This window comes from Equus caballus, chromosome X (genome assembly GCF_041296265.1).
Source record: "Equus caballus isolate H_3958 breed thoroughbred chromosome X, TB-T2T, whole genome shotgun sequence".
Classification (NCBI taxonomy): Eukaryota; Metazoa; Chordata; class Mammalia; order Perissodactyla; family Equidae; genus Equus; species Equus caballus.
Window position 1 is genome coordinate 45,354,359 of NC_091715.1, and position 22,801 is coordinate 45,377,159.

General features: G+C 48.7%; 2 protein-coding genes across 17 annotated transcripts in view; one reads left to right on the plus strand and one right to left on the minus strand.

The window, feature by feature from the left end:
- FAM156A (family with sequence similarity 156 member A) overlaps positions 1-6,443 on the plus strand; it is a 94,448-nt gene extending 88,005 nt beyond the window's left edge. The window contains exon 7 of the transcript XR_011434640.1: positions 1,089-6,443. The gene's annotated coding sequence lies outside the window, so the exon portion shown is untranslated. The remainder of the gene's footprint in view (positions 1-1,088) is intronic.
- Positions 6,444-8,546: 2,103 nt separating this feature from the next.
- LOC100060161 (protein FAM156A/FAM156B) overlaps positions 8,547-22,801 on the minus strand; it is a 72,650-nt gene continuing 58,395 nt past the window's right edge. For 10 of the 16 annotated variants that reach the window (XM_070257078.1, XM_070257074.1, XM_070257073.1 and 7 more), the window contains one exon: positions 16,248-17,703. In XM_070257078.1, the coding sequence (XP_070113179.1) occupies positions 16,942-17,583 (642 nt within the window). In that variant the 5' untranslated portion in view covers positions 17,584-17,703 and the 3' untranslated portion in view covers positions 16,248-16,941. Of the gene's footprint in view, positions 8,903-12,449; positions 12,867-15,588; positions 15,745-16,247; positions 17,704-22,354; positions 22,501-22,801 lie in introns of those variants that run through there. The other 6 variants (XR_011434645.1, XR_011434643.1, XR_011434644.1 and 3 more) reach the window with 5 other exon arrangements.

Consider the following 22,801-nt stretch of genomic DNA (forward strand, 5'->3'; position numbering starts at 1 on the left):
GCCACCGGCAGGGAGACTGGCGGCCACCTCACGGGGCGCCCGCGCGCCGGCCCAGAGCCCGCCAGTCGGGGCGCAGCCCCGCCCCCGGGGCGCGTCCCTCCTGGGCACAGGGACTTCCTGCCGCTGTGGCTACGGTTCCGGGCCGGGGCCGGGGACCGGGGCCCGGGGCCCGGGCCGGGGGCGGGAAGGCGGCGGTGCCCCAGCCCGTTTGCCGGGGCCGCTCTGGCCGCTTCTCTTCCTTTCCGTGGTCCTCATCTTCCTCCCGCCGGCCTTCCTGAGCCACGAGCTCCAGGTCTTTGCGCCGAACGACCGCGGAAAAGATGGAGTTTTCGCTGGGGTTGGTGGCGTGGGGTTTCTCTGGTCTGCAGGTGGCAGTGTTGCGCCGTGCAGCCGCCCAGCCGCCTTCCTGCCCCGCCCTTCGTGCTTGAAAAAACTGCGCAGAGCCTTCTCCGCGGAGAAGGCGGCTTCCTTCTGCGTCTGCGCGGGCTGGGCCGCTCCCGGGCCGGCTGCTCCCTTCTGCGCGCTCCTTTCGGAAAATTGCCTTCCGGGGGACAAGGCCCTTTTGCTTTTCCAGTTGGCCTTTCTTCTGCGGAGCTGCCTAGGTTCCTTAGCATCTTGTATTTCTGCTTCTCCGAATCGTCTTGTCATGGTCTCTCCCTGGGTTGTCCTGGGTTTGTGGACCTGGGTTTTATATATGGTAAAATATATTATCTCATTGTAGAAGTCACTCCCCCTGAGTATAGAAAACCTGGAAGACAGAGTGTAATGAAAGCCAGCTAATCACCCACAATCCCATTCCCCAGCCATGACCGTTAAGAATAGTTTGTGATAAGTTTCCTTAGCGGTTTTTCATTCCTAAAGGTGAACTTCAAACAGGATTATATTGCATCGTGAATATGTTAAGTGAAATAAGCCAGACAGAGAAAGAGGAACTCTGTATGACTCCACTCACAGGTGGAAGTTACCATATAGACAAAGAGAACTGATTGGTGGTTACCAGGGGAAATGGGGGTGGGGGGGAGGCCACAAAGGGTGAAGGGGTGCACCTACAACACAACTAACAATAATGTACAACTGAAATTTCACAGGGTTGTAAACGATCATAATCTTAATAAAAGGAAAAGAAAAAAGAAAACTTCCCACAATGAATCCCTGGTGCTGCCGTAACTTTACCGGTAAAACCTACCAAATGTGGACAGAAGAATTAGTAAGCAAACTTCACCAACGCTTCCAAAAAATAGAAGAAGAGGGAACACTTCCAAACTCTGGGGCCAGTATTGCCCTGATACCAAAACCAGACAAAGACCTTACAGGCAAAGGAAAGCAAATACTAATACCGCTTACGAATACAGACACAAAGATCTTTAACCAAAGTGCGTCCAATCACGTCGCCTTCGTCTGTCCGGGCTGCTGTGACAGGATACCACAGACTGAGCGGCTTAAACAACAAGCGTGCATTTCTCACAGTTCCGGAGGCTGGGAAGTCCAAGATCAAAGTGCCAGCAGATTGGGCGTGTGTGGAGGGCCGCTGCCTGGTTCACAGGAGGTCGGCTTCTTGCTGTGTCCTCAGGTGATGAAGGGATGAGAGAGCTCTCTGGGGTCTCTTTGATAAGGGCACTAATCCTAGTCCTGAGGGCTCCACCTGCCCGCCCTCATCACCTTCTGAAGGCCCCCACCTCCTGAGACCATCACACTGGGGACCAGGATTTCAACATCTGGATTTCGGGGGAGACACAGACATTCAGGCTATAGCACACGTCTCATCAGAGCCAGCGTCCCTGTCCTGTTCAAACAGAGGATCCAAGCTCCGACTGAGGAACAGGAGGCGAAAGAACAAACCGCTCCTCCAACCCACTGTGGAGGCCTTCTCGACTCAATTCCTGAACCTTACATAGCTCTGTAATTTTGTTTTTTTCTCTGAAAGGATTCGGCTGGTGATGAAAACAGTCCATCTTGTCTAAGAGGAGGGACTGGAAAATAATGACAATAGACCCCAGTTGTCCTTGCTTCAACCCCGTGCTTCCTTTACCTTTTTTCCTCTTCTTTTACTTCCCCCAACTCTTTTGTTACCTCTCCCCACTCCCAAAACTTGACAGACAAGAGAAACGAAAACAGCTCTCCAAAAACTCTTCTGACAGCTGCTGGAATGAGCTTGCGCTAAGGATCCGAGCAAGAGAGGAAAAAGTGGAACAAATTCCCAAATCTTCCAACCGAACATTTGTAGAAGCTAAAGAAACTGCGACCTGGGAAATCCGGCGGTCACACCCCTCTCTCTTCTCCTTTCCCTAGAAAAAGTGTAGTTCTGTTTCAGCTCAGAGGTGATCCACATCAGCTGATAAAGCCTTTAAACTCTGTTGGAATCATTTTAGCTACATTTTTTCTAGACAAGTTCTGCCACTAATTTGACCCCAATTTTCTAGCAGCCAAAGCAAAGAGTGCCACAGGATCCCTTGTCTAAACTACAGTCCCCCGTGGGTCAACACAAACCATTTTCTCAAGGCCAGCAGCAGTGTTGGCGGCAATGAGATTCAAGGGAAATCTGTCCCTTGAGTCATCCTAGGGTTCATATTACACAGACATCCTCAGCAGCGACCTCTCTAAGTAGCAGTTTGCTTTCTCATCTGTTAAAGGGGGGAATTAGAGTAACCTACCTGATCAGGTTTCTGTCCTGAATGAGACCACCGTCCATATAAAGGACCTGGCAGAGTGCCTGGCACACAGTACGTCCGCAATAAATCTTAGCCTCGTGACTTTGTAACAGGTAAGAGCACAAGCCGTGCAATCCTGATTTCAGGGGGAGTAAAGCATTTCCCTACATCCTTACAATGCAAACAGAGGGGGCCTGTGCCAAGATAACACAACCCAAGATGCCATCAGGAAGCACACACAGGGAAAACTACGATCTGCTGTCTGGAAAAGATATATCACGGGACACTCACTGAACTGACGAAAGGGACTCAAATTTCTAGAGGTGGCTCTTCAGTGATGCTGCGGTCCGGGCGCTTATCTGACTATTCAGTTGGGATACAGTCTACTCTATTCAACAAGGGAGCAAAAATACATTGGCTTTGAAACAGACAAAAGTTTCTCTTTCCAATAATCCTTTGATTAAGGCAAGGGCTCGTCTAGTAGCTTGGCAGTGTCGGCGACCTAAGCTTACAGATGACTTTTTAGTGTCTGCTACTCCTGAAGAGGGCCAAGTCTATTCACATTTATAATTCCTTCCTCGCCAGCCCTCCTTTCACGTCTGGGAGACTGAGCACAGAGGAAATCTTGGAGCTCGTGTAGATCAGTCAGTAGCTTTCAAAGTCTTTGTTAAAGTAAAAGAAACCTTTCCTGGAAAAAGATTCCAATACATAAGAGAGGAAAGAAGAGTTCCCTTAACTGGGAACAGGGGCTCTCTCACCACACCCTTTCCTGGATGCGCCTCCCTGTTCAACCAATAACTTAGCCTGACTCTTCTTCTTAAAACTGAGGAAACAGCAGGCCCAGAGGAGGTAAGTGACTGAGAGAGTGAAATCATTAGGGCTGGTGGAGCTGGAACTGGAAGGGCAGTTGTCTTGAGCCCCGGCCCAAGGCCCTCTGCAAGACCCTACAGGAAGAAAAAATTAGCGAAGAACTGTGTGTCCAACCAAACGACGTCTTTGTGGTAAAGAAGCGGTCCATATAAAGGAGTTTATTGGTGTCCAGTATTGTTTAAAATGAAACTGTTTTGGAAAGAAATATGTGACTTTTTTTCAGTGATGTGAGGCATGCGAAAGCAGCGTCAGAAGCGTTAGCTAGACTTGGGGAGAGAAAGACCATTGCAGTCAGGTCAGACTTGCTTCATTCATACTGCTTACGGCCAAATGACCGTGTTCCTAATTCCAGTAGCATGTTGGTAATTGGGTCCCCAAGTTCATATTTAGTGTATTCTTCCTTATACCCTCTACCCCTCGTTACGTGACCCAAATCAATCATCCAATGCAGCAAGCTACGTTGACTACAGCTGGGTTTTTTTGTTTTTTTTTCCGCTGAGGAAGACTGGCCCTGAGCTAACATCCGTGCCCATCTTCCTCTACTTTATATATGGGACGCCTACCACAGCGTGGCTTTTGCCAAGCGGTGCCATGTCCGCACCCGGGATCCGAACCAGCGAACCCCGGCCCCCGGCCACCGAGAAGCGGAACGTGCGAACTTAACCGCTGCGCCACCGGGTCGGCCCCTTGACTATAGCTCTTAACGACTGGACCAAAAAACCTTAGGATGCGTTCCAGAATCTAAGTTTCATGAACTGACTATGCTGCAAGGCAGGGTCCTTCAGGAAAGATACCCGATATATCGAAGCTGATGAAGACATGGTGCAAACAATAAAAGATGCACCACCTCTACCAAGACAATTCTGCACGACATCTTAGTCACTTCGGCCTCACTGAGATTATTATGGAATGAAGGAAAGAGCCTTGAAACTGGAGAGACTTGGGCTCTGTCCTGACTCTGTCACCAACAAGCCAAATGGCCTTCAGCAAGTCAACTGACCTGGCAGAGGACAGAAGAACTGATTTTTAAGAAATGTTCATGACAAATGCTGACTGCAGAGGGCCAAAGGAAAAAGATCATGTAGAAAACTGTTGCTATACCATAATCCAGGGCTAGGAAAAGATCGATTTTATATATATAAAGAAAAATGAGCAGAAAAGCAAATTTCTTAAACTTTCCCAACATTTATGGGGCACCCACCGAGCGCGAGGTGCTCCTCCGGGCGGGCGCTGAGGATCAAGCAGTGCGACAAACCTGCCCCGCAGCTCCGGCCCTCGGAGGTGAACTGTGGCGGCCGCCTTTGGATCACAGGTAATTAGATCTTGAAACCAAGATTTACAAAACTTTCAACATTGTACAATATGTCTGCATTATTTTTCAGTAAAATGACTACAAATATGAAAACTATTTTCAAAACTGTACACGAAGAAGGGGGTTGAAGGCACGATGCAAAAATAAACCTTTGTATATTCAGAAAGCAACTCTTTTCATGAAAAACCTCTAAGGAAATTTATCACAAAATACTATTAACGGTCATCACTGGGTGATGGGACGGTGGTTTAGATTACTTTCTTTATTATATTTGATCCGTCCTCTCAATTTTCTGCAGTGAGGTTGAGTGACTGGCCTTAACTGAAGAATACGTTAATAAAGGTCCATAAAACCCAAAACAACTTGGGGAAAGACAATGACAAGACCACTCAGAGAAGAGAAACACTAGCTGCTGAGGAATCCAGGCAACTCCTTAGAAGAAAAGGCAATTGGAAAAGCAAAGGGGTTTCCTCTGAAGGCAGTGGGTTTTCAGCAGGGACGCGACGCAAGGGAGCGGATCCAGTCCCACCCAGCCTGGCCCGCAGGGGCGCAGAAAGGAGGCGCCGCTTCCTGCGCAGTTTTTTCAAGCACGAAGGGCGGGGCAGGAAGGCGGACGGGCGGCTGCACGGCGCAACACTGCCACCTGCAGACCAGAGAAACCCCACGCCACCAACCCCAGCGAAAACTCCATCTTTTCCGCGGTCGTTCGGCGCAAAGACCTGGAGCTCGTGGCTCAGGAAGGCCGGCGGGAGGAAGATGAGGACCACGGAAAGGAAGAGAAGCGGCCAGAGCGGCCCCGGCAACCGGGCTGGGGCACCGCCGCCTTCCCGCCCCCGGCCCGGGCCCCGGCACCGTAGCCACAGCGGCAGGAAGTCCCTGTGCCCAGGAAGGACGCGCCCCGGGGGCGGGGCTGCGCCCCGACTGGCGGGCTCTGGGCCGGCGCGCGGGCGCCCCGTGAGGTGGCCGCCAGCCTCCCTGCCGGTGGCCGCTGGCGCTTGCCCTCCGGAGCCTCTTGCGAACTGTGGACCGGGGACGGCCAGGTCCTGTCGCTCGACTGCCCCAGCCGCCGCCCCCGCCCCACGTGCGGGAGCTGGACCAATCCCCTGTCATCCTCCTCCCGCCCACCCCCAGGCTGCGAACGCTCACTGGTGCCCGTCCCCTGGCACGCTCACTGTCCTCCTCTCAGCCCTCACGCCTCTGATCCCTCCCGGCGACCTCGGGGCCCACGAGGCTGACCCGGTCCACCGGAGCCTCTCCGTCCTCAAGGATGTTCTCCCCCTCCCCACCCGAGCATCCCCCAGCGCACGGTCATGCCCCGGGCATCAGGAAAGACCGCGCCCCTCCTGGATGCCCATTTCTAACATTCCGCTGTCTCATCACCTCAAGGCCATGCCCTGGTCGTCCAGCTCCCTCCCCCCAACGCCTCTGCACCCACAGCCTTCAGCCTCTTGGAAACCTCCGGCCCACCGACCCCACAGCCTTCCTCACCGTCCACTAGGCCCCTCCTTACCCAGCTTACCCAGGGCTATAAACCCTCCCCCTCAAACACACCTCTTTTGCTCCCTGCGTGTATCTGAGCACCTGAGCGTTTACGAAAAATCTTTAAAACCTTACTGAGTTGTTTTATCTTAAATCCATGACCCTGAGAGGATTGCTTCTCACTTTCACTCTCATCCTACCTACACTACTACATTCCTCACCAGGAACCCTCCTCCATTCCAATGAACCTCCCTTAATAATTCATTGCGAAAACAGAAGCAATCAGGTGGGACTTCTCAGAGCCTCCCAAACCCAATCGACCTGTTTCTGCCCTGGCATTCTCTGCTGCCTCTGCATACACGTTCCTGACTGCAACCAGCCCCTCACCTCTGCTCAGGATCCCATGTCTTCCACCTTGTCAGGGACTTTGCTCCTGCAATTGTCACTCCTCTCTCCTGAACCATCACCTGCTCCCTCTACATTGGAGCATTCCACGACAAAGGGAGAAAAACCCACCCCCTCCCCACGTCTTTCTGCACCTACTGGCACATTATCTGTTGCCCTTCAAAGCAAAACTGCTTCAGCTTCTCCTGAGATGATTCACTCCTCAGCCCCCTTCAACAGACCTTTTCTCCCTATCCCTCCCCTGAAACTGGTCTTGTCAAGGCCACCATTAATATCCATATTGCATGATCCCACAGACACTTTTCTGTGCTCACCTTAAGTAACCTCCCAGGCGCCCTTGGCACATTTGACCATTCCATTCTTTATCACTCTATTTATTTTTATATTTTGTGGGGAGGGGTTATGTGACAACATATTCTCCTATTCTTGACAGGGCACACATTTCCACAGCATGCCCCTTTTGACCTAGATACAGTATGGGAAGTCTCAGGCCAAGATGAAAAACAAGCCAAAGAAAAGCGTGTCCATTCCAGTCACAGGGGGTAGAAGGCCCACGGAGGTAGTGGCAGGCAGAGGTAAGACAGCTCAGACAAGGGAGGTGTGTCAGGAAGTGAAGAGGAGCTCCAGGTAAAAGAGAGTTTCACTCCGCTCGCACTTGGGACTCACAGGAGTTCACTCTGCAGAATGACCCAGTAGCGTCTTTGGGCAGAGGGGTGGCTGGAGTTTGGGGATTTAGCTTTCTGGAGGTGATCCTGCTTCCTGCTAGGGTGCGAGTGAAGCTTCAGGAGGCTTCATTCCCCGAGGGAGGAATGTGGAAAGTGGCTGAGTCCAGAGCCAGGGGTTCCTGAAGGAAGCCTAAGCAGGCAAGGGGTTAGGTGGCCCTGCAGCTGAGGCTGTGGAGTGGATGGCCCTGCCCAGGGGCGGGATGGAGGATGAGACCCAGGTTCAGAGGGGGCTGCAGATGCCAGCAGAGTGAGCTGAGGCCGAGACAGCCTGGGGAGCACCAGGTCCTGACCAAGAGGGGAGAGACAAAAATGCAAGTTTCACCAGCCCCACCCGTGGGTGGTACAGGTCAACTTCACCAGCTGGACCTGGGAGAAGAGAGTCATCCTTCCCTCAGAGACCACCGAGGGCACTGCGAGCAACATAGGTGTGTCACAGATCCCCTTCCCACATTACCACGTAGACTTGTAAGCCACACATACCCTTCCCCATTTGGAAAGAAGTAGGGAGGTGAGGTGGGAACCTGAGACTGAGCATTCTCACTGAAACGGACTGAGGATTTGTATATGTGGACCATTCACACGATGGCATCCAGTCACGCTCACCAAATTAGAAGTAAATTCAGTGGTTTTTTCCCCCCTTACTATCCAGTTCAGAGAGTGGGCAATCATGATGAAGATCAGATCAGTCAGGGAGAATAAACCAAAGTGCCCGTGGGGTCCGAGGAGCACGAGTGAATCTAGGATCTCAGCACGCCATCCCCACCAGCTCCTCCTCTGCCCACTGTCTCATCAGTCCGTGTTCAAAGAGATTGGGGGGTGTTTGCCGCCTCCTCTCTTTACACGGGACAGCTTTAACATCCCATCAATGGACCCCTAAGACAGATCACAGAAAGAAGAGAGGCACAGACAGACAGACAGACAGAGTAGAGTTACTGATGAGAGTGGTCACAGAGATGAGCAGGGCCTCCTCAAGGCCGTCCCTGCCCTCCACAAGCACTGCCAGGCTCCTTTCTCCTTTAACAATACAGGCCTTCACTTCAAGGCCTGAGTCCTGGAGCTGGACTTCAGAAAATGCTTCCAGAGCCAAAAAAGGAACATGCAGGGACATGCAGAAAGCCAATGTTTTTTATTAGAAGAAGTAGGGTTGACTTTTTCTCCCCCCCTTCTTTTCCTTCCTTTCTTTTGAGGGTAACAATGCCAGTTTCCTCCCTAGAGTCAAGAGGCATGGGTGAGAATCTCAGTAGCTGCTGACAGACTCAGAAATATCTCCCAAGGTCTCTTGCTCACCCACTGGCTCCTATTCTTCAAGGGAGACCCTCCTCATTTCTCCTAGACCTTGCGTGCCCTCGAGCACAGGCAACGGCTTTTGCCCTGAGAGAGTGAGTGGCAATCAAATGCTCCTGGCAAGGGGCGTGTCTCAGGTCTCCACTTCTAGGTAGTCGTTGGCTTCTTGAGTGTGTTTTCTATCGAGGAGAGCACATTGAATAATAGCAGCAACAACAATCAAACAGCAGAAACAATACCAGTTTTCACAGGCTCACTTTATGTGGAGCTATGTGACTTAGAAAACATTTATATACCCACTGCCTCATTTGGTTCTTGTAACTCAGAAAATCGTGCCTTCTACACCCCTTCATCTTAAGGAGACAGCAGTGCTCTGAGGCCCAGGAGCCTTTCAAATGGAAACCAGGAACTAGTCCCAAAGAAGCCACCACGGCTCTTGTGTCTCACCCCGGGGAGCTAAGGGGGTCAACTTGGAGGAATGGCTTGGTTCTCCCCCTGTCACAGTCATGCCCCACCTGGTATCCTTTCCTCATTGGGGCGCCCTCTCAGATCTAGTCCTATCCTTCCCCACTGGCCAAACAGAGGTTAAGGAGCTATGGAAAAACGGGACGTCCTTCACAAAGACCTCGAGTTCCGATAGTGCCTGGGCTGTGCACAGGTCGCTCTGGCAGAAATCTCTTTTGGATTGAACCCTGCTACTTTGCTGGAAAGCATACACCTCAGTTATTTGATGGTGGCCTGATACCGGTGGCCCTTGGGTAAGATCTTTGAAGACTTCAGACTCAGGCCTCTCCCTGCACTTCCAAAGCGCCCCACCCGAGCCCTGGGCCTTTGCATCCCCTTCATGGTGATCTGAGGACTAGAGACTCTGCTATCTCACCTTTGCAGGGGCCAGAATCACAAGGGAGTTCTGTTCTTTCGCTCTATGGACCAGCCCCTCTGTTCATCATCTGGAAGACCCCAAAGCACAGCCTCCTCGCCACAGATATGAAACATTGAGGCCAAACCTCTCCTAGCTTCTCATAGCTTTCTGTGCTTCTAGCGTCCTGAATCAAGTAACATCTTTGCAGCAGACATTCGGTGTGAATCTCAAGGCCACTCAAATGCCTTTGTCTCCAGCCCCTGCCATCACTCCAAACCCAAGCCCGTTACATCCGTTGCCCTCACCACAGGACTGCTGTGTCCTCCCCCAGCAGGACTCTCTTCCCTCTGATGCCGCCTTTGCCAAAGCTTCCCAATCCCTCCCCCCTCAATTTCACTCTATTCTGAGTTAACTCAATCTTGGACTCTCCCCAACACCACCCATTTGAGGCCTTTTACCTGGAAGATGTTGTATCTCTCAGTCCACACACATCTCCATGGGTCCCGGAGGTAAGAATGAGGGTGGGAAGAGGGGATGGAAGTCTCCCTGCAACTCCACTGCTGCTTTGAAACCCCCATTCCTCCCTCCTCAACTTGAAGAATCACCTGTGAGGCTTATCCCAACTCTTGATAACTCTGTCATCTACTCAACAGTTCTCCCGACAGTGAGGGATTTCTGGAACCTGCATCCTGATGTTTTTCTCTCTCATTGTTGGGGACAGAAAATAACATACCCTGAAAAGCACATGGCCATCTGCTTCTATTACCCCGTGTCTTTGATTCCTTCCAAGCCAAGCTTCTTGAAAGTGTAAACTCCAACAGCATACTTATTTGGTTACCTTTCGATTCCCCCTCAATATGCCCCCATCCATGGACCATCCCCTTGCTAAATTCTCCAACGGGCTCCATGTTGCCAAACCCAAAGTACCCGATGCTGTCTTGGCCACAGTTAACATTCCTTTTTTTCAAAATGCTCTCCTTTCTCAGCGTCTGTGACAGCAGCCCATCTTGGCTTTCCTCCTACCTCTCAGACCACTACTTCCAAGTCTCCTCATTGGTCCTTTTTCTTTGATCCCCTGCTAAATCTTGTTTCTTCCTGGTTTCCAACCTCTGCCCAGTGCTCTTCTCACTCAGCACAAGATCCGTGGGTGACCACATCACCACCCAGAACTGTCCCCCATCTGACTTGTTTTCATCTGTATCCCCTTGTATGGTGACAGCTTTTCTCATCACCACGTCTGCCTAAGAAATCTCAGCTGGGCCCCAGGGCCTCCCCATAGGCTGAGACCTATGGGGCATCTCTACTCAGATGTCCCACAAACCCTGCAAATATGCAGGTGACCCCAAACCTTTGACCCCTGTCTCATGGATGGGCACTGCCATCCACCCGATTCCTTAAACCAAACCCCTGGGGATGCTGCTAGGTGTGCTTTCCACCACCCTGTGACTCCCTGGACCTGCTCTGGAAAAGGCTAAACCATGATCTTCATGTTGCCACAGATGTGCATAAAGTCCCCTGTGAGGGCTCGTTCTTGGCAGACACACTCTGAACACATCCTGAGCAGAGACGTGTGCACCGGTTTGGGTGGGCCCCTCACAGGAACTCCAAGGAGAACCTGGGCCCTGCAATATACCTGAGAGAGGGAAATCCTCATCTTCTGTAAGAACTCAACAAATAATGTCTAAACTCAATGAATCCAGACATAGCAGTATAAGCCCATGATTTGGGAATATGGAGATGCATATCCAGAAGAAATCGCTGAAGGAGAAAGTTTGGGGAGGCGGAGGAAAGTCCATGGGTGTGCATGATACAAGGGATTGCTGAATTTTATTTTTCATCATAAATATCCTGGTCCTATATGGTCTTTTATCTGAGTGTGAATTACTTTGATAACATAAATTATAATAAAAAGTTAAAAAATGCAACTCAACAAACTTAGCAGATAAGCCTGACGGCAGATCCTTCTGCATCAACCGATACAAATCTAGTCATCTGTAATTTTCAAAGAAATGTTGTGACGTGTCTCATGGCATCATCTAGACAATGCTTTACAAATTTTAAAGTAAGCACAATGGCTGGACGAGAAATAAAAACTTAGATGTTTCATTAGCAAATACTAATGGGTTTTAACTTCAAAATTTTGATTTCAGGAACGTGGAGAACAGCAAGTACAGTGTCAGTCTTAAAACACACATTCGCGTTGTCATATTTTTTCCTTTCCTAAGATATCTGCCAAGCACAGCAGGTAATGATGCAAACCTGCTCTCCTTGTAAAGAGAAGTCTCAAATCTCCGATTTTAGGTTTCCTCCTAGAAGGAAGGTTCTGTTTCCACAGCTGCAATCTAGCCTTTCATAGAAGTTTTCCAGTAATGTTCATGCCGGGGCCACGTTCCAGACCCACTAATTCAGACTTTCTGGGGATGGTGCGCCACCTTTTTTTTTTTCTTTCTTTCTTTGAGGAAGATCAGCCCAGAGCTAACATCCAACACCAATCCTCCTCTTCCTGCTGAGGAAGACTGGCCCTGAGCTAACATCCATGCCCATCTTCCTCTACTTTATATGTGGGACGCCTGCCGCCACATGGCTTGATAAGCGGTGTGTAGGTCGCACCCCGGGATCTGAACCAGCAAACCCTGGGCTGCGGAAGCGGAGGGAGCAAATTTAACCGCTATGCCATCTGGCCGGCCCCCATCATCTTCTTTTAAAACCGCTCCAGGGGAGATGTGATGCCGCGCGAGGTTGAGAAGCATAAGCACACGCTGTGTTTCACCTCCCTTGGTTTTAAATAGAATTTTGGACTTTAGAGCCATGTTTGTCATTTCTGGATTAAAAAAAAATTAATATGTATCTTCTCTTTTGAGAGCTATTTTTGACATGTTTACTTTATTTTACAGCCATGTTTAGAACAATTTCAAGGACTCAGGAGTGTGTTTATGCCCCAACGTCCCCTTCCTTACGTGACCCCCCAGGCAGGTGGAGGGGAGGGAGAAGGGCCTTGGGGTGGAAAGGTGGCTGGAGTTCCATTGTCTTGGTCACTGCTCTGTTGCGCATCCCCACCCGGTCACTGAGCTCGGGCAGGGTTCCCTATAGGGGGACGAGACCCCTCACCACTCTACATGTCTTCCTGTGACCAGAGGTTGAAGCTAAGGGCTCAGGGAAACTGAGCCGGGTCCAGGGGATTCGTGGAGAACAGAAAAACACCTGAGTGGCATTTCAGACCCAGGGTGGATTCCCTCAGCCATGGAATTGCGAGTCAACCATTATGTTCACCCAAAGGGCGCCTGCACGTGAACACACAGAGAAACACGCACACATGTGTGCACTCACCAGCACTCCTTCTACCCTGATGTGTACAGTGACTCTGTCTGGCGGGAGCATCTAGTACACTTGGAGGAGGCAGGTGATGATGGGTCACGTAGGCAGGACCCAGAACATGGAACGAGGTGGGGGGGGGGGGATTCCTTAGTGCTATATAAGCAACGACGTACCTTTTCCTGGATGACTTCCGTGGATATTTGTATTACATTTGCTAAACAGCTCTACTGAAGTATAACTTACATACCACAAAATTCACCCAGTTCAAGGGTCCAATGCAGTGACTTCTAGTAAATTTACAGAGATCCGCAACCATCACCACAACCCAGTTTTCGAACATTTCCGTCACCCCAAAAAGATCCCGTATACCCATTAGCAGTGAATCCCCATTATCACCTCCAGACTCTGGCACCTCTAATCTAATTTCTGTCTCTACAGATTTGCCCTTTCTTTGCATTTCATATAAACTGACTCAAGCAATAAGTGGCCTTTTGTGTCTGGGTTCTTTCACGTAGCATCATGCTTTGGAGGCTCACCCAAGTGGTAGCAGAAATCAGAAGTTTGCCCTTTTTATGGATCAATGGTATTCTACTCTATGGGAATACCACATTTTGTTTATCCGTTCACCAGTCGACAGACTTTTAGATTGTTTCCACTTTTGGGCGATTACGAACAATGCTGCTGTGAACATCTGAACACAAGTCTTTGCGTGGACATAGGTTTCATTTCCAACTTCTCCATGTTTTCATTTCTTTGTCTTGCATATTGGCACTGGCTAGAACCTTCAGTCAATGTTGGGTAGCCGTGGGGGAAGCAGACATCCTTGCCTTGGTCTGGATCTTATAAGGGGAAAGCATCCATTCTTTCACTAATAAATATGATGTGATGGGAGCAGCAGGTTTCTTGTAGATGTCCTTCATCAGATTGAGGACATTCCCTTCTATCTCTAGTTGGTTGAGCATTTCTTAAATCATGACCGGGTCTTGAATTTTGTCAGATGCTTTTTCTTTGTCTGTCAAGACAATCGGATGGTTTCTGTCCCTTGTTATATTAATGTGGTGTATTACCTTAATTGAATTTGAATGTTAAGCCAATATTGCAACCGTGGGGTAAATCTCGCCTGGTTGTGTTGCATACCCCTTTGTAAATGTTGCTGGACTGGGTTTGCTAATATTTTGTTGAGGATTTATGTATCGATATTCACGATGGATGTCGGTCTATAGTTTGCTTGTGATGTCATGTCTGGCTTTGGTAGCAGAGTAATATTGTTCTCATAGGATGACTTAGGAAATGTTCCCTCCTCCTCTCTATTCGGCAAGAGTCTGTGACGGATGGGTATTATTTCTTCTCTGAACGTCTGATAGAATTCACCAATGGAGCCAGCTGGCCCCGGGCTTTCCTTTGTGGGAAGGTTTTTAATTTAATAATTTGACTTCTTTACTTGCAATAGGTACCTTCTGATTTTTCTATCTGGGCATTACATTTTAAGCCCACTCTCTCCCAATATTTTCTTGCTTCCTGGCGCCTCTGGCTCAGTCTCTGGTCTAGAATTTGACCTGCTGGACACCACCACACTCCGGCTCCTGGTCTATAACTTGGGACAGTATGCTGTCTCAGATGTGACCCCAGGTCTCCTCCTACACCCCATACACGGGAGTGGGGACAAAGACTTTGAGATGGGGAAGGGGTGGTGCCGCTGACTCCCTCAGTTACACCCGCCCACCCATATCCATGCACTCTCCTGGAGTCCATGGGTAACTCTGCAGTTAGGACCTCCCTCAGCAAGCCCCCAGCGTCCACTTCACCCCACCATGATCCTTTTTTCACTCCTCTCATCTCCCAGCAACCGAGACGCACAGGGGATCAATGATGGGCTCTCCACCATACCTATGGGTGTCAGATCTCTCTCTGATTAAAGGCTCAACTCCCAAGGCCAGGGGTGGGCTCTACAGCTCCTCCTCACTTCCCCGCCCCAACAGCCAGCCTAGCATGGAGTGGGGGAGGTAAGGGGAGACAATGCCAACCTTCATGAGTGGCTAGACTGTGGTTGGCAGGATTGACCGGGTGTGGCTGCTGGAGTGAGGCCATCACTTTATGACTTCTGTGAACTCTGCCAGGTGGGGATATTATCCTTGCCCCAGTGCACTGTGGGGAAGATCCGATGATGTACGTTACCAAGGCTATGTGGTGCCAGCAGTGAATCTTCCACTGAAGTCACCAGCTCTTCATGCTTCACCCCCAGCCTTGAAGGGGTTACGGTGCGGCGAATGGTTAAGAGCGGGGGCTCTGAATCCAGTCGGCCTAGGTTTGTGTGCCACACCCCTCTTATTGCCTGTGTGACCCTGAGCAAGTCCCCTAACTGCTCTATACTCTGCTTTCCCACTTCATAAATGGGGATCGAATCTTGCTAAACGATGGGTCTGTGGGAGAGGATTAAATAAGCTGATCTACGGACACAGGTAGAACATTGTCTGACATCTAGTAAACAACCAATAAACATGAAACGCCGTGTTACCCCTTCTAAACACACTGCAGATGACCAGTCCGAATTTAGGCCTTTGAGTTTCAAGAAAGAAAAGCCCTGCTTTACTTACCTTCTCCCCTCCAGCTGGGAGACAAGCCTGGCAGGGTCAGTTAAGCTCCCAAGCTCTCTGATGAGATGACAAGTTCAGAATCTAATAAACGTACCTGTTCTCAAGCCACTTCTGTCTGCAGAAGACGCGTAGATTTTTTGCAGCAACACAGCTCTGGGGACTACATGAAGACACAGACTAACGGAAAGCAGAGTTTATTTTCAGTTCAGAAGAACTGCATGGTCACTTCCTGGGTACACATCATTGGATTCTGTGGAGGGAAAAGGTAGATTTAATCATTCGTGCCTCCTGAAATGAAAAGGCACATGTCTAAATCCAAATACGACTGTCAAATAACTCAGTGACACTCTGGTTCTCACGCGGCAGGCATGAAACTACTGTTTGCCTGCACCAACCCAGGGATACCAGGCAACGAGGAATGGCCCCGGGAGTCTGCGTGCCAGGGGCACCAGCACCATCTGGCAGGACCTCCTACTGTGGGCAGCAGACTCTGCTTCCAACTCTCCATGGGCAGAAGGGCTCTCTTCCATTTGCTCTGCCTGGGTGACCTGAAGGCTGGTTTCGCTGCAGGGCCACAAACAGTGGCTTGATGGTATTCTCTGTTGCCCTCCCTCCTCCCCTGTTCCAAATGCGCACGGTTTAGAGCTCCTCTTGGTTCACTCTGATCTACTGCTCTGGGATTTAAATGTAGTGATCTCAGATCTAACAAAGGACAAAACAATATGGATGAACAAACCTGAATTCTAAAGTTAGTTTCCTTTCACACGTGTATTTATTTGGTATCGACGACGAGGTAACCCATCAGAAATTCCCTCAAGGGGGAAGACTACTCAATGTTAAGGAGCAGGGAAACAGCTACATTTAAGCTCGTCATACTCATAATAGCTTATACAAACCATACGATACAAATGGCGAACCCCCGAGTTCTAGCTCCACGTCCTTTTCCCACACTTTGTTTAGCCTCAGATCTTGGAAACTGGATCTAAGTTTAGTGCCCGTGCATTCCACCAAACCTAGTGCTGCTTCTTGGAAGCAGTCAATAAAATGGCACAAAAGCACACACACAGCAACAAGGCATTCTCAGTACAGAGGCAGTTTCTATCCTATTGACACAAAGTAAGGAGGAAAGACAGAGATTCAGGGTGTGAAAGTGACAACATGCATCATGGGAGCCATATTACAGGAGTTAAGGACCACTCGTTTGCAGTCTCCCTTGCCACAGAATGCCCCAGAGTGATCCAGAAATTCCAGGCAGGAAAGATTAGGACCTTCCTGGGATCAAATCAAGGCTCGTGCTGACAGGATTTCCAGTCATAACTCTGGTCTTGTCACTCCTCCAACTATTGCTTACTCTTTGGTCCCCAAAAGCAATCCACGCCCAGGATCTGGCAACACCAGCATCCACGTCTGAATCCATTCAGATCTCCATCACATGAGGATGAGAGTCTCAGTTTTCTTTTAACCACTGTTTTAGGAGCCTCTGAAACATTCTTTTGCTTTCCTGCCGCATCTCCAGTTGGAGCTTCTCCTCTCTCTCCTGCTGTTGGAGCACCCCTTCCGGCAGAAGACCGGGCCGGTTGGTACCCAGGCTGAGGGTCAAGCCACTGAGGCCCTGTACTAGCGTTTCCCAGGAGGAAGGATGTGGGGCCCCCTTCCTCTCCGCAGGCATCCCAGAAACACTCGGCCTACGGCTCTGGCAGTATCGACATTCACACCGGAATCTATTCTGAACTCTACCATCTGAGGAAGAGACTCTGGCTTCCCTTTCAACCTGATAAGGTGCCACGTGATCGAGGTGTCTCCGTCTCATGTGCCCGAGGAATGTTTTCTTCCCCTGAGGGGATGCTGACCTTTTCCACCGCCTCTCTTGCAGGATTTCCTCATCTCTGTACCGCTCCTGGAGCAGCCCCTCTGGTAGAGGGGCAGAGTAGTTGGTGCTAGGATGGGGGTTCAGGTCACTGATGCCCATCATTAGCAATCCTGAGAAGGAAGGATGAGAGGCTGCTGTGACTTCCCTGGATGTCTCTTCAGAGGTCATCAGGGAAGATTCAGAAATCAACGTTGAGTTACGCTTCTGGAGGGGATCCATGGAGGTCTAGTCTGTGCTCGAAGCTCCAGCCGGCCCTGGGGTCTGGACAGGAAGGTGAAGACGAAGGTTCTCGAAGAACTAGAAGGTAGCAGGGAACGTGGGGAGCCAGAAGAACCCAGACTGCAACACACAGTGACAAGAGAAGAAAGAAAATCCATTCCATTATTATTCATCTTACCCAACCTTTCTGTCCCTCTGTTTCCCATCTGTAAAATGGGGATAATAATGAGACCTATTTCCTAGCATTGTCCTGCAGGTTAAATGAGATAATTACATCTCAAGAGCTCAGAATACTTCTGGCATATGATTATAGGGGTTTATTATATATCATATAATATATATTATTATTACAAGGGTTTCAGAAATGAGATCAATTATTGCACCCATATGACACAATGCAAAACGATGCGCTGGCAGTCAATCACGTTAATGCCCTGCTGACTTTTTACAAATTATTCTGAAGCATAATTTAAAGAACAATCAGTGTGTGACTAACACGTCCTCTTCTCATAAGCATTCCTATACTTGCAAAAAGTAGACATTTACTAAATTGTAAGCGTTTGCACCATGGTGACACACCCTTTTAAATTTTCCCTCATCCTCACTGACTTTTCACCCAGTTAAAAAGGCTGCTCGAGCCTATAGAAAACATCTCAAAATTCCCAGTAAGTATAAATAAGATTTTACTAAAAAGTAAGAACAGAAACCAACGAGATTTCTAACAGAAAAAAAAAAAAAATGGAGAGAAACTCAATTAAGCCAAAAGCTGGTTCTTTGAAATGATCAATAAAATTGATAAACCTCTAGCAGGACTGATGAAGACGAAAAAGAGAGAGAAGAAGCAAGTTACCAATTGCAGGTATGAAAGAGGAGATCTCACTGTAGACCCAGCAAATATGAAAAGGACAAAAATATGGTAACACTACATTCAACTTAACATATATAAATGCAACTACTTAGAAGAAACGGATCCACGACTCAAAACCCATAAAGTACCAAGATGCGCCCAAGGTGAAATAGTGTACAAAGTCCCACATCTTCTACATAATGTGAATCAGTAGTTGAAAACCTTTGGGGAAAAAACCCAGGTGGTAGCACTGGTGAATCCTACCAAATATTGAGAGGAAGAAACCCCCACAAATTCTACACAATTTCCTCCAGAAAACAGAGGTGGAGGATTTTATGAGGCTAGCATTTCACTGGTCCCAGAAAAAGAAAACTCCAGACCAATATTCTTTCTTGTCACAAGCACAAAATTCCTCAACAAAATACTAGCCTCGAATCCAGCAATATACGAAAAGAATAATACACCTTGATCAAGTGGGGTTAACTTTGGAATGCAACGGTGGGTCAATTACTGAAAATCAACCAATGCAACCCACAGGTTAAGAAGAGAACTGATTAATCAATCAACGTAATCCACAGATTAATATAACAGATTAAGAAGAAAAATGATAGACAGATTCAATGCTATTCCCACCAAAGTCCCACTGGCATTTTTTACAGAAATAGAAAAACAATCCTAAAATTCATACGGAATAACAAAAGACCCAGAATGGCCAAGGCAACTCTGAGAAAGAAGAACCAAGCTGGAGGCATCAAACTTCCTCATTTCAAACTTTATTACAAAGCTACAGTAAGTAAAACAGTATGGCACTGGCATAAAGACAGACGTATAGACCTATGATACAGAACAGAACCCAGAAACAAACCCACGCATATACAGCCAAGTGATCTTTGACAAGGGCCCCAAGAATGCATAACGGGAAAAGGACAGTCTCTTCAACAAATAGTGCTGGGGAAACTGGATATCCACATGCAAAAGGATGAAACTGGACCCCCATCTTACACCACACATACCAGTCAACTCAAAATGGATTAAAGATTAAACAGATGACCTGAAACTGTAAAACTCCTAGAAGCTGCACGACATTGGTCTTGGCAATGACTTTATGGAAATGACACCCAAAGCCCAGGCAACAAAAGCAACAATAGACAAGTGGGGCTACATCAAACTAAAGAGCCTCTGCACAGCAAGGAAACATTCAACGGAGTGAAAAGGCAACATGCAGAATGGGCAAAAGTATTTGCAAAGCATAGATCTGATGAGTTAATGTTCAAAATTAATAATGAACTTACATAACTCAATAACCAGAAAACCAATAAGCCAGTTAAAAATGGGCAAAGGATTTGAGTAGACATTTCTCCAAGGAAGACATACAAATGGCCAATAAGTATATGAAAAGGTGCTCAACATCACTAATCATGAGGGAAATGCAAATCAAAACCACAATGGGATACCTCATGGCACATGTTAGGATGGCTATTATAAAAAACAAACACACAAACAAAAGATAACAAGTGCTAGTGAAGATGCAGAGAAATTGGAACCCTTATACACTGTTGGGAACATAAACTGGAGTGGCCACTATGGAAGACAGTATGGAGGTTCTTCAAAAAATTAAAACGAGAACCACCGCATGATCCAACAATCCCACATCTAAGTATATATCCACAAGAACTGAAATCAGGATCTCGAAGAGATACCTGCACTCCCATTTTTACTGCAGCTTTATTCACAACAGCCAAGATAATGGAAACAGCCCAATTGTCTACGGACAGAGGAGTGGAGAAAGAAAATGTGGTATATGTACACAATGGGATATTATTCAGCCTAACAAAAGAGAAGGAAAGCCTACCATTTGCATGCCGGATGCTGTGGATTAAAGAAGCGTGATAGAGAACGCTGCCGTTTATTTAGTGCCTTCCACGTGCCAGGTAACGTGAGCTGGGTGTCTCAGATCCATTATCTCCTGTAGGTCTCTCAACAAACCTCTCGAGTAAGTGGAGTGATTGCCATCTTACAATGAGGCATTTGAGGCTGAAGGAGAGAGGATGGCTGAAGTGGCAGAGTGTGCGCTGGAATCCAGCGTGCGTGTCAACTGACTTCTGGGGCGGAGGGAGAAGAGTTTGGAGAGAAAAGCAGGGACCAGGACACAGAGAGCTTCCAACGCCGTGCAGGAGCCGACAGAACACCACAGGCTCTGCTAACTGTCCTGGGGTGCCCCCTGCACACAAGCAGCCCCTACCTATCTGAGAACAGAACTAGAGTGAACTGAATGGATGCACACAACATAAGATGACGTGTACTTGAGGTTCCCCGGTCAGAGACCCACAATGGAAGAGCCAGCCTTCTGCTGAGGGGTCGTCCACGTGTGAGGGAAAAGCTAGAAGACTGTGGCAAAGAAAGAAAGAACCTCTAGGGCTGGACAGAGATGTCTAAGGTGATCTTTATGTTCTTCACTGTAGCTCTCGCAGCGTAAAGCCTGGCCTGCAACCCACCCCACGGCAGCATCAGTAGTTGTAAGGATAGGGAACATGCCAGGCACATTTCTACGAACCTCACTGCATTACCTCATTACATACTCACAAACACAACCCTCTCAGTTGGTATTGTTATGATGAAGAATACTAAACCCATTTCACAGGTGAGGATAGTAAGGCACAGGGGGCCAAGTGAATTTCTCAAGATGACATGACTGCAAGTGGCAGAACTGGGTCGGAAGGAAGGTTGTCTAGTATCAGAACCTGAGCCCTTTCCCACTACACGGTATCAAAACTCCCTCAAAAACCAACCAACCAACCAACCAAAAAACCCACGATGCTCACTGTATCAGGAAGTCTGCTTTGGGCTGTGAGTAAAGAGAAAACCCCTCCTCCAACAGTCCTAATCAGAAAGGCAATTCACGATCATACAAAATGATCCTTCCTCCTGATTTCATCTTGTATGATCGTGAATTGCCTTTCTGATTAGGACTGTTGGAGGAGGGGTTTCAGGCGGGGGACACTCTGGGATCCAGTGATGGTGTCAAGGACCCAGGTTCTTTTCAGCTCTCTGATCTGTCCTTTTCTGGAGTGGTTGTTCCAGGATCGACATCCAGATACGGAGATATCCAAGAACAGAAAAGGACTTTCTAATCCCGGATCTTTCCTCTGAACAACGAAGTATCCCAGAAGCAGCCACTGCCCGCCCCCCCCCCCCACCCCCCCGCCCCGGGCAAACATTCCCTTCCTTTCTCATTGGCCAGCACTGGGTCACATCCCCACTCCTCAATCAGTCAGGAGCGTGTGGGGGGCAATGTCTGTGGCAGTCCTAGGTGAAGGGTTTGGGAATGGAATGGCTGTTAGCAAGACTGTCGCCTCTTATTCCACCCCCAGGACTCAGCTTAGACAGCATGTCCTCCAAGAAGCCTTCTCTGCCCCTTTCCTCACATCCTGGACGGGGGATTTCCTCTGAGCTCCCGCAACACCCTGTATTTCTCCTATCCCAGCCACAACCTCACTCAGCTGTCGGAGGTGGTTGTTTGTCTGTCTCACCCACTGGCCCAGGAGCTGACAGAGGCCAGGGACTTTATCTTGTTCACCCATCACAGAGCCCTCGACCTCAGTGGGCATTCATAAATACACTATCTGTCGAGCGGAATAAAGAGAATGCGGGGCCCTTCGGAAACATCTCATTTAGTATATCAACCCCGCAGAATCCATATCTTCCCACGTCACAGAGGTGGAAATGCTTGCGTGGAGAGGTTAAGTAACATCTCCAAGATCACACCTCAGGCAAGGGGCAGAACTCCACCCCAGGTGCATCCTGACTCCAGATGCATGCACTCTTGGTGGCACGGCCTCCCTGGATTCTCGGCCTCCCTGAAAGCCTGACTTAGAAAGCAATCCCGAGGGAGAGAATGCAGGCGAGAATGTCCTGGGGGCTGACCTACACGTCCAGAGCTGGTCCAGCGATCAGGTAACTCACGCAGCAAATATTTCATATCACTTCCTAGTGCCAGGCTCCATTCTCAGTGCTGGGAATACTGCCCAGGACAAAATTTGCAGACTCTCCATTCTCATGAAGCTTGCATTCTGGTGTGGGGAGAAGAAAGTAAACAACTAAACAGGTAAGCACCTCCTATGTCAGGGGTGATGAATGCTATGAAGATACTTGTATTTATCTTGACAATTAAACCAGTGACATGCGATACTTCTGTCAACTTTCCATAATGATATGAAAAACGATTATAAAATAAATTTGTTTCTGTTCAAAGAATCATATTTCATTTAATAACATTTTAAATAACAGTCTGATTTTTTCTTTTTCTCCAGGAATGGCAAAATCCTAAGGGTAATAGACTGAGATCTGTCCAAGGTCACCGAGTGCTGAAAA